Below are 12,390 nucleotides of genomic sequence, written 5' to 3' on the forward strand. Positions count from 1 at the left end.
TGCATGGTGTAACGTCTGTCAGAGAGTTTGAAGTCCGCCCAGATACAAGACAGTGCAAATGAACTGGTAGTTCCACGAGACTTTTATAGATGTTTTCTCTCAGTTAAGCACACTCTTCACATACATGTCGAAGAGGCGAATGTTAAAAGGGAAAAGAAAACACTCTAAAACACGCTACAAATCAAAGTGGAAGTAAACACATTATAAAACAACGGTCAGTAGAGCGGTCATCTTCCTCTTTGCGCGATCAATCTCACTCTCCCTGTGCGTGCACGCTCACATAAAAACAGCACGCATACAATAACTTACGCCATAGAAGAAGTTATCTTAAAAAGCACATCCACATTCATGTCATGAACACTACTTAACACTAGGTGGCCGTTACAATGGATGTGTGCAGTGTTATAATGCGTTGCTATTGACGACCGTCATTATAAGGAAGGAAATGCTTTAAAAATAGAGCTTCATAGAGCTGCTTGTTTTATTTGTTGTTTGCTGATTTTGAAATATAAAACTTGTTGAAATGTCGAATGTTGAAGTGTGAGCATCAACTCTTTTTGAACACTTTCATCTCGTTTTAACAAAACCGTGATAATATTGATAATCGCGATAATTTTGGTCACTATAACCGTGATATTAAATTTTCATACCGTCCCATCCCTAATAATTAGGCAGCATTTCATAAAAACACAAAACAAACAACATAATAACAGCTAACTAGAATGATTTACAATGTTAGATTTGAAGCAATGTTTACAGGAAACTATAACATCCTGCTTTGTGGCATCAACATATTTTTACATATTATTAGACAAAAATAGACAAAATGAATCCCCCCTTCTCTTCATGGACTGAACTGCGTTCATTTTTGAACAACTGTCCTACTCAGTAATTTTTTTTTGTAATTTGAGAACAAGACATTGAACTTGAAATTGAGAAACTGAGGTTGAATTTCAGAAATTGATATTGGAAAATGTTGACTCTGTGTTTATCATTTATTCGAAATACTGTGTGTTACTGTTATCTGTTTGTTTTTCTTTAGTTTTTCTTTCATTCTTTCAATCTCAAAAGATACAATTCATGCAAAAGAACAAACTAGTAGAAAAACACACTTACCTTTTCATTAATTAGCTGCAGTCCAGTGGTCTGAGTGGTTAATTGGTTTTATTCTTTTCTTACGATCATCTTTGCTAATTTTTGCTTCAGTGAGTCGATCCAAATCTTCTGATTCTGGTCCATAGTTTTGCTTTTATAGCGAGCTAGTAACTGAGACGAGTGCTACCCGCCGTGTGCTACACTTATCATTTACTTACACTTCAGATCTGATGAACCACTGACAACTCCTGAACAACTGGTGTGGAAATAATGCAATACTTCATTTAGAAATGATACATATGCCATTAATAAAGTATGAAAATACAATTGTTAAAATACACTATAGATATGCTTATCAAATCAAGAACAAAGCATTTATAACTATTTATAAATGGCTTATTAATGTCTATTAATGCTTTATAAATGATGAATTAACTGTTTACTAATGCTCAGCTAATGATTAATAGCATGCAGTTATTATAAAGTGTTTCCTGTGTTTCTTAGTGATTCAAAACCTAGACAGCATTAAAAGACAGAAAATTGCGTATCAGATTCTGATGTGGTTTTGTTTTCCTTTATTCTCTCTTTGTAGTGTGTGACGGGGGGGCTTTTATTCAGCTATCCGGGATTTCTTTGGCAGGAATATCCCTGTCTGGCGCCCGAATATTACTGATTGATTGTTTGTATAGATATATATGTTTCTGGAGGCTTTGTGACTGAGAATCAGCATAAGACTGAGGGCGGCTGTATCTCGAAGCATCACTGTAGTCTAGCGGGTAGGACTCCGCCTTATCACATGGGTGGCCGGGCTTGAATTTGTCTCAGAAAGTGTTTTGTTTGTTTAAATTGTATTGTTGGGCGGCCATTACACTGTCCAGTCCATATTAATCACTTTCACCCTCTTTTATCCAGTCTAAAGAACTCCATCATTCCCCTCTGTTCAACAGAAGCACTGCTCACTTACACGATTATGAAACAACAAAACTTCCAAGAACTCAATTATTTATTTATTTATTTATTTATACATGTGTATATGCGTGTGTATGTTAATGTATCACAACCCACCTAACAAATATTGAGGATTTGTTCTGCATGATATCAGCATTGACCAGCAGGTGTCGCTGTGTGCATTCCAAACCTGGAGAAATCAACCACTTTTACACACATCAGGCTGGAAAGCTTTAAAGCTTCATGAAGCTTCATCTCACCATCACTACCTTCAGGTTCACTCAGCTCAACAGTTATACGCTATATTAGCAATAATGATTATTTTGGGAGACATGGATGAGCTTTGATTGGTGGTTCCCATCATGCACTGCAACATTAGGCTTTATGTTTATTTCACCAGTGATGGTCGGTTGGTCAGATGAGAGGAAGTTAATAACCACAGGAGGAGCTGATGATGTTTAAAGGAGGAGCTGTAACTATATATAATGCAGAGGAAGACTGACAGAAACAGAAAATGGCTGATAAGTGTGATCTGTGTGTGCTGGGACTGATCATTCTATCTTCACTTCTCACAGGTAAAGAAATCTGTATTTTCTCTAAAGACATTTAGTGGAATTAGTCTGGAAAGAGTTCATTTGAACATGCTCAGTTTATTCTTGCACACTGTAGCAAATTAGCTCTATGAAATATTAATAATCAATAATTGATTATGAATATTTGGATCAGTTAATATAATTAACTTAATGTTGTAAATTAATATTACAATCAATTAACCTGTTTGTCCTGTGAACTCTCAGGATTAATTGTTTATTAACTCTAAGAAATGTACATTTCCGGGGCGTGGGAAATGTCTTTCTCAATTTACAGTACTACTGAGAGCAGTAGCCAAGATCTAAATGATTAGTGACTCCAGTTATGAGCTTGAGACACGGACAACTTTACGTGTGCCATGAACAAGACTTTATTAACTAGACTAAACACGTAAACTACTCTAACATACACACACATACATGCACACGGTTTACCAAGGGAAAGAGAGCTGAAGCAGAATACAGGAAAGCAAGAAGTTATAGCATTGTTTGACATTCAGCAGATCAACAGCCTTGAGCAAACCATCAGTTTAGTTCTAACACACTCTTCTTTAAAGGGGTAAGGATACTTAATGTATTAAATAATGAGACTAAGTTTGATACTTGCACGTCTCGCCCATTTGAATTAAACTGTCCTGATGCAATCTGTTGAGGCTCCAGTTGATCTTTTCTGATGTGGTCTTGATGAGAGAGAACCAGTGGGAGTCAGAGGATCTTTGGTGAATGGAAAGACAAGGCCGCAGCCTGGCACAAGCTTGGGGTCCTTAGAGGCTTCTAGTTCAGCATCATCTTCACGTCAGCATTTCAGTAAAGGAGTAAGAGAGAGCTAAAAGCTGATCTTGGGTTTTTAAAGTGTGAAGAAGTAACACTTTCTGGAGGTGCAAGAGCCAATAAAGGGATTTTCCTTTGGAGGGAAATTTTTACGACCTATTGTTCCTTTGAACATGTAATTTGATTGGATGTTTCACACAAGACTCTTTAAGATGCTTATAATACTACAGTACTGCGTCACAAAGTTAGCAAAATGTAATGTAGATTTACAAATCGGAGACGAAGATTGGATTTTTTAAAGACCAAACATTCCACACATATGATTTTGGTTAACCATAATATGCAAAGTCTGAAACATTAACCCAATAGAGTTTACAAGAATACAAAAGCCACACCACATAAAAGAAAATCATGAGATGGGAAAATTAGATACATGTTTACACATTTCTCAAGTGGTTATATATAGAATATATAGGATTACAGGGTTTATTTCTCCTCTGCCAGAATTTAAGTGAGATTCACAGCTTTCTGGACATTCCTTTAGATCGTAAAACTCAGTCTCAGTGTGTGTCCTGTAACAAGACACCACGTCCTGCCAGTCTGTTAGCTTCATTTGGGATGTTAGTTTTTGGAGGATGTTTCACAGGCCTTAGTTGGGAGAGTGAGTTTGCTGGATTATTCATTAAATAAATGAATAATTTGTGTGTGTCTGATTGGTCCAGACGCTACAACACATTCACGTTGTGATCTCAGAGTTGTGTATTGATACACACAGATCATACTGTATTATTCCTGATACTGGACATAGTGTCACTCAAACATCTGATGATGAAGAATTATCTTCATATTAAGAGTGTGTCAGTGATTTGAACAGCTCTCTGATAAAGACTAATAGTTTATTCTGGAGAGTGTGTTGTTTGCTTTAAGTCAGGAAAAATACTATGATTTAAAACTTCTGCTTTTTATGCTGGTGTGTTTTATGTTTCATTTATTAATATATATCATAATGATCACTGAGATATAATGTGTTTCAGGAACCAGTGGACTGTACATCAGTTCTGGTGAAAATGTCTCTCTGTCCTGTAATAAAGCTCTTTCTGACTGCAAATCAACTACATGGATCTACGAGAACAGATTCAGACATTCAGGGAGAGTTGAACTGATTACTGGAGGGATAAAGAATAAAGACACAGAGAGACATGAGAGACTGAGTCTGGAGTCTGACTGCTCTCTGAACATCAAGAACATCACAGGAGAAGATTATGGATCTTACATCTGCCGACAATATGTGAATGGCAGACAACGAGGACCTGATATTTATGTTAATTTGCATGTTCTTCATGGTAAGTTTATGATTATGTGGTCAATTTAAAAAGGGCAGATTCTCCCTTTAAACTCAGATGATGATTGAGGAGTCTGTGATTTGTGTCTTGTGTTCAGTTTCAGTGTCTCAATCTTCATCATCATCATCATCATCATCATCCTCACAGACTGAGATCAGTCCAGGCCGCTCTGTGACTCTCTCCTGTCAGTTGTATTCTATATTCTCCTGTGATTATTGGGTCAGTTATGAGGGAGTTGAGCTGTTGTGGGTGAATCAGGCTGGTGTTGATCTGAAGACAGACTCCAGATATCAGATATTATCATCATCAGATCAATATCACTGCATCATCACTCTGACTACAACACTCCTGAATGAAGATGACAACAGAGAGTGGAGATGTCAGCTTACTCACAGAAATCAACTCGTGACCTCAGTCAGATACACTGTCAAGTATTCAGGTGAGAAAACACTCTTTTCTGACAGATTTGTGAAAACTTCCACAGATTGGCTCTACTCTTTCTGATGGCTTCATACGTTTTGGAGTTGTAAAATATTAGTGGTAAACTGCATAACAACCCTTATAATTCCCAATATTGGCCTCCTACATGGGTCATACATGATATATTGCATAAATCAGACGAGTGTATTAACCCTCTGAGGTCTGAGCTGTTTTCTGGGCCCTGGAGGTGTTCTGACATGCTCTGACATTTGTGGTTATTTCTGTTACTTGTGACATTTTCATGGCTAAAGTCTAATTACACTGTATTCAGCACAAACTCTGCTACAATAATATATCAGCAGCATGTGTGTAAAAGTTTGTAGTTTTGAGATAATGACATTTATGCGTAGTTTGTGAAAACACACAGAAAAATTCTCACTGAAATAAGGTCATGAAACCCATACTGATTATTTCTTCACAAGACTTTTGAAAATTGTATCACGTAGCCTAGAATATTTGCTCCAAAACTATGTGAAAATCATCCTGACTGCTCATTCAGATAAGACAATATATTGATTTAAAATTTGCAAGACATGTTTTGTGTGAGAAAGCTTTATGCGAAGAGGCGTGAACATCATGAATATTTTATTTCTTTCACACCTGAGAAAGACAAAGACACTCCCTAATGGCCCTATTTTAGGAGCTATCAGGCCCTGTCATTCTGAGCAACCTTGCACAAAGAATGAGGAGATTTAGAAAAGAATGGCTTTTTGATTGTTTGGATTTATTCACAACATAATCCAAATATACACAACAAATGACAAAAAAGCACATTATTTAACACAATGAACTAAAGACAGACTTAACCAGACTTATACACCTTTGTGCCATTCCTGAAACATAGTACATACCTTTCATTTCCAAGGTGTTTGATTTTTCACTTTACCATGTTCATGTACAGAGACTCATGTGAATGTTGAAGTCAGCAGGACTCCTCAGTGGAGCATCTGATGAAAAAAAACAAACAAAAAAAAACGCTGTGAACATACTGATATCAAGAGAAACTAGAGCTGCACGATTTGGGGAATACAATTTAGATTTTTCAGGTTAAAATTGCTTTTTAAAATGTACAGAACACACACACACACACACACACACACACACACACACACACACACACACACATCACCAGGGGCTCGTTCTTCATACGTTGCTTAAAACATCCGAGATCAAATGAGACATCCAAGATGATATCATCGTGCTAATCATGATCCGGCTAATTAGGTTCTTCAAACACACCTGCCGGATATGATTAGTATAGCTAGATTGAGTTATCTGAGATAATTGCGCGTTCATGCGCTGGTGCGCAAGGGGATATGTATCGATAGGCAAGGCAAGGCAAGTTTATTTATATAGCACATTTCATACACAATGGCAATTCAAAGTGCTTTACATCGAAGAAATTATAATAATAAAAAGAAATAACAATAATTAAAACAGTTTAGAAAAATAAAATAAAATACAGTACAGTACAAACAGTCGGACGAACATTGGGACAGTGCTCATTCAGTAAATGCATAGCTAAACAGATGTGTTTTGAGTCTGGATTTGAATGTGACTACTGTAGGAGCACATCTGATCTCCTCTGGAAGCTGGTTCCAGCTGCGGCTGGCATAATAGCTAAAAGCAGACTCGCCATGCTTAGAGTGAACCCTTGGTATTTCTAGCTGATATGATCCTAATGATCTGAGTGATCTGTTGGGTTTATATTCAGTGAGCATATCTGCAATGTATTGAGGTCCTAGGCCATTGAATGATTTATATACCAGTAATAATATTTTAAAATCAATCCTAAATCTAACTGGGAGCCAGTGTAAAGACCTGAGGACTGGTGTGATATGTTCATATTTTCTGGTTCTGCTCAGAATCCTGGCGGCAGCGTTCTGTATGAGCTGCAACTGTCTTATGGTCTTTTTGGGAAGGCCAGTGAGGAGTCCATTACAATAATCCACCCTGCTGGTGATGAAAGCATGAACAAGTTTCTCTAAGTCTTGTCTGGAAACAAAGCATCTAATTCTTGCAATATTTTTCAGATGATAGTATGCTGATTTAGTTATTGCTTTGACATGACTACTGAAACTAAGGTCTGACTCTAGTGTCACACCAAGATTCCTGACTTGATTTTAAGTTGTTTGACCCCTAGAGTGAAGGTATGCGTTCACCTTGAGAACTTCATCTTTGTTTCCAAACGCAATGACTTCAGTTTTGTCTTTGTTTAACTGAAGAAAGTTTTGACACATCCAACTGTTGACTTCATCGATGCATTGGCACAGGGAGTCAATTGGGCTGTAATCGTTAGGCGATAGGGCTAAGTAGAGCTGTGTGTCGTCTGCATAGCTGTGGTAAGAGATTTGGTTCTTTCTCATTATTTGGCTCATTGGGAGCATATACAGGTTGAACAGGAGTGGCGCAAGAATTGAGCCTTGAGGGACTCCGCATGTCATGGATGTCCACTCAGACTTATGATCTCCTATACTCACATAATAACCTCTCCCATCTAAATATGACCTGAACCATTTTAGGACTATCCCAGAAAGCCCCACCCAGTTTTCCAGCCTGTCCAGAAGTATGTTGTGATCGACAGTGTCAAATGCAGCACTGAGGTCGAGTAGCACCAGCACTGATAATTTGCCTGAATCAGTATTTAAGCGAATATCGTTTATTATCTTTATGAGCGCTGTCTCTGTGCTGTGGTGCGGTCGGAAACCAGATTGAAAATTGTCAAAGTTTCCATTCGAGCATAAGAATTTGTTCAGCTGATTGAAGACAACTTTTTCAATGATCTTTCCTATGAAAGGAAGATTTGAGATCGGTCTATAGTTGCTTAATATGGTCTTATCCAGATTGCTCTTTTTCAGGACGGGCTTGACAACTGCAGTTTTTAGGGAGTTTGGAAAACTCCCAGAGAGAAGTGAAGCATTTACCACTTCTAGAAGATCTGCTTCTAAACTGTTTAACACACTTTTGAAAAAAAGATGTGGGAAGTGTGTCAAGAGCGCAGGTTGATGTTTTAAGGTGCTGTACGGTTTCTTCCAAAATTTTGCCATCAATTTCTTTGAAATCAGACATAGTAACTACTTTCTCAGGTGGTTTGATCTGTCTGACCCCAGTGCAACTCAAGGATGTGCTGATCACTTTTCTGATATTATTGATTTTCTCAGAGAAGAAAGAAGCAAACTCACGGCACTTGTTGTCTGAGAGCATTTTACTGGGAATCTGGCTTGGGGGGTTTGTCAGTCTCTCTACAGTAGCAAAAAGAGTGCGTGTGTTGTTTAAATTGCTGTTTATAATATTTGAGAAGAAAGTCTGTCTAGCTTTGCCTAGTTCCATATTGAAAGCATGAAGGCTGTCTTTGTAGATGTTATAATGGACTACAAGTTTTGTCTTCCGCCACATGCGCTCTGCTTTTCTGCATTGTCTTTTCATATTTTGCACTGCTGTTGAGTTTCTCCAAGGTGCTTTTTGTCTGCCACTCTTCTTCCTGACTTTCACAGGAGCAATATCATCAATTACACTTTTAACTTTTAAGTTAAAAGAAAATCAAGGAGAAAATCAACAGAGTTTGCAGATATGCTTGGTGTTAAGGATATAGCCTTCATAAATAGGACACTAGTGTTCTCATTTAAGCATCTCTTCTTGACAGACACAGATCTAGCTTCAGTGGCACGAGAGATCAATATATCAAAGAAAATACAGAAATGATCAGACAGCTACTACATCCTCAATAACAATCGATGAAATGTTTAGACCCTTACTGATAAGTAAATCTAGAGTGTGTCCACGATTGTGTGTGGGTCCATGTACATGCTGAGTCAGATCAAAAGTTTTTAAAACAGTTTTGATTTCTTTTGTTTTCTGCACTATCTATGTGGATGTTAAAATCTCCAGCAATGGCAAAACAGTCAAACTCTGAGGTAATTGTTGATAACAGCTCTGTAAAGTCCTCAGCAAAGGCTGGATAGTATTTGGAGGCCTGTAAATAATAACTAAAATGCGTGGAGCACCTTTTAACCCAATACCCAGATATTCAAAAGACAGGTAATTCCCAAATAGGGTTGGGTACCGAAACCCGGTTCCAATAGGGAACCGGTTCCGACGTAAACGGTAGTAACGAGACCGAATAAGAACGAAACTTTCGGTGCCTGATTTCGGTGCCTGACGTTTTTTACCGCCCCCTATAAAACATCTCGCGGCAGAATGATCCAATAATAAAACATCTCCAGTAAACCAGCAGAGCATTTAGTTTGTTTGTTAAATAAGAGACGATCTAGGGCTGAAATGTGTTTTTTAAATCAAGTGATCAAAGTGCTCGTAGCTGCTGCGATCAGTGGCGCTGATATAGTGTTTTCTCTTGTGGCTCGCGCACACCGCACTGTCTTCACTCGGACGCGCGCTCACGTTGCGGAGATCTATCTATTTATGAGGCGCCGTCTATATGATTATGTGCGCGGGGAGTTTGTGTGTGCGTACTCGCGTCTCATATTAGTATGTGCGCAAGTTTGTGTGTGTGTGTGTGTGTGTGCTCGCGTCTCAGATGAGTATGTGCGCGGAGAGTTCTGCGTGTCTCGTGTGTGTAGAGTTTGGGTGTGTCTGCGTGAGCGACTTTAGATATGACGTTGTGCATTTCATATGTATTAGTTTTAGCATTCAGCAGTATACATGTATGTGTGACTACTTAGTTTGTATGCAAGGGTTTCATATGTGCGTGAATGAAGTTTGATTTAAGCCCTAGACGGCGCCTCATATCTATTCGTTCTGGTGAAATCACAAAATTAAATGGACACAAAGTGTCCCTGCTTGATATACAACGACTGATGAGCATAATCGGTTTTGAAAAAAGAAAAAACCTATGCGGATTAGAACCCAAAACCTCTGACACGCTTGACTAAAGTTCAAGTTCAGCTGCCAGTGTTCCTCTTCGGGTAAGTCTAGTATTTTAATGCCAACTGCAAATCTTGCATATCAAGTATGAAGTATATCAGTATCAAGTATATTTATATGAGGCTATACTGTGTGTGTTAAACATTTCTGCTCAGAGTCAGATATTTCTCTGTTTTGTAAAAGTCATAATATGAGAAGACAAAATTTTGATCTTAACTCAAGTGTTTTCGGCTACATCAGTAGCCTTTTAAACGGCACAATTTTTCATTTAATCAGAAATCAGAAAATCTTTTTCAGAAAATCACACAAACACACACACACACACACACACACACAGAGGTATTATTTTTTTTGATAAAGTGTGTGCGGTTTCGTTTTCTTAAGTACCGTTTCAAGAACCGTTTAAGCACCGGAACCGTTTGAAAAATACGATAATGATAAATGATATTTGCTTACATTGACAGATATCTTTAAAAAGAGCAGCTAGACCCCCACCTCTCTTAACAGCTCTGCAGACACTCATAAAAGTAAAGTTAGGAGGGGCTGCTTCATTGAGACTGTTGCACTGCAGCTGTCTTCTAGCCAGGTTTCATTTAGAAGCATAAAATCCAGGTTGTTCGTGGTAATTAAGTCGTTGACTAGAAGTGATTTATTTTTAAGTGAGCGAATGTTTAAAAGAGCAAACTTAACAGTCTTACTTTTCCCCACAGCTATCTTAGTTTGACGTGTAATAGGCACCAGATTAGTTGGGTTTGCTGTACGGCTATTGAAGGCCTTAGACTTTCTATCATGTAATAGAACAGCAATAGAGAAAGATACAGGCACACTGGGTTCCCGCTTGTTCTGTAAACATTTGAGAAAGTTACTGTTATCAAAACGGGGACCCGACACATATCACTGAGAGCTGGTATCAGTTGTTTTTGGTTCACCTCGAGCAGATGTAGGAGGGTGTGGGCCCTGGCGTTGTGGCAGAGGCCGAAGAGCTCTCACAGGAGGAGGGGGAGGGCGAGCTGGGCCTGCAGGCTTTGGTGGTAGCGGTGCCTGTCGTTTTTTGGTTGGTATCTGGGGGCTTGCAAAAGAGTGGGATAGTTTGGTTCCAGCATACACCAGTTCTTCCATTTTCTGTGAGAAGCACAGAAGTGGCGATGCTGGAGAGAGTGAAAAAGTGTCTGGTGAAAGTTGTTGTTGCTCTGGTGTTATTGGAGGATAGTAGAAACATTGATCAGCAACGCTGCTATTGGCTGCTCAGCGTGGCCAAAGAGCGCGCTCAGTTTTTCTCCTCAGCAGAGCAAGAACTAATAGTCGAAGTTTATTCGGAAATTTTAATGTTTAATCAAAACGCCAGGGAACACCTCAAAGTCTGCAAAAGCCAGGAGAGAGGGCTGGCAAAAAGTAGCAGACAATTTAAATCCGTTAGAAGTGGCCATGCTAGATGTTTTTATCACTTATTAGCCTATATTTTTGTATTTTAATAATTGCATAATTACTTTGTTCATTGTAATGTCAGAGTCACCACACTAGAACATGGGAACAAATAAAAGTGAAGTACAAAAATATTCTACATAATGGTAATTTTTAGTTATATTATAGTCTCTTTTATAAAAGGCACTGTTAAATAAATGGTTGTCTGTTTATAAAAGCAACCAAGATAAAGGCTTAGAAAAAAAAGAAAAGATCTTAGTAGCCTACACCAGTGGTTCCCAAACCTGTCCTGGAGGACCACCAACACTGCACGTTTTCTTTTTCTCCCTTGTCAAACACACCTGATTCAACTCATCAGCTCATTAACCCATGTGATAATGAGCTGATGAGTTGAATCAGGTGTGTTTGACTAGGGAGAAAAAGAAAACGTGCAATGTTGGTGGTCCTCCAGGACAGGTTTGGGAACCACTGGCCTACACTATAAAATAAGTTTTGCTGCATTAACCCTCTGGAGTCTGAGGGGTTTTCTGGGCCCTGGAGGTGTTCTGACATGCTCTGACATTTGTGCTTATTTCTGTTACTTGTGACATTTTCATGGCTAAAGTCTAATTACACTGTATTCAGTAGGGCTGGGTATCGTTCAAAAAATTTCGATACCAATACCGATACCGATACCTTGATTTCGATACCGGTTCCTGATCGATACTTTTTTCGATACCAATTTTATGAAATCCATTTTAACAAGATTACATAACACATTACCTCAGAAAAACTTTGGTTTTATTTTTTCAGTTTGACTCATGCTCCTTAGTCAGTGCACAAAGGAACAAAAAAAGCACAAAGGAACAAAATATTCCTTA

General features: G+C 38.4%; 1 protein-coding gene across 1 annotated transcript in view; it reads left to right on the forward strand.

The window, feature by feature from the left end:
* Positions 1 to 2,557: 2,557 nt before the first annotated feature.
* Positions 2,558 to 12,390, forward strand: part of LOC311299311 (uncharacterized protein) — a gene marked incomplete at its 5' end in the record, with an annotated part of 29,718 nt that continues 19,885 nt past the window's right edge. Inside the window, 3 exons of the mRNA XM_084422823.1 lie at positions 2,558 to 2,618; positions 4,439 to 4,747; positions 4,845 to 5,186. Of these exons, the coding sequence (XP_084278949.1) occupies positions 2,558 to 2,618; positions 4,439 to 4,747; positions 4,845 to 5,186 (712 nt within the window). The remainder of the gene's footprint in view (positions 2,619 to 4,438; positions 4,748 to 4,844; positions 5,187 to 12,390) is intronic.

The sequence above is a fragment of the Rutilus rutilus genome (genome assembly GCF_951802725.1).
Source record: "Rutilus rutilus genome assembly, chromosome: 1".
NCBI lineage: Eukaryota > Metazoa > Chordata > Actinopteri > Cypriniformes > Leuciscidae > Rutilus > Rutilus rutilus.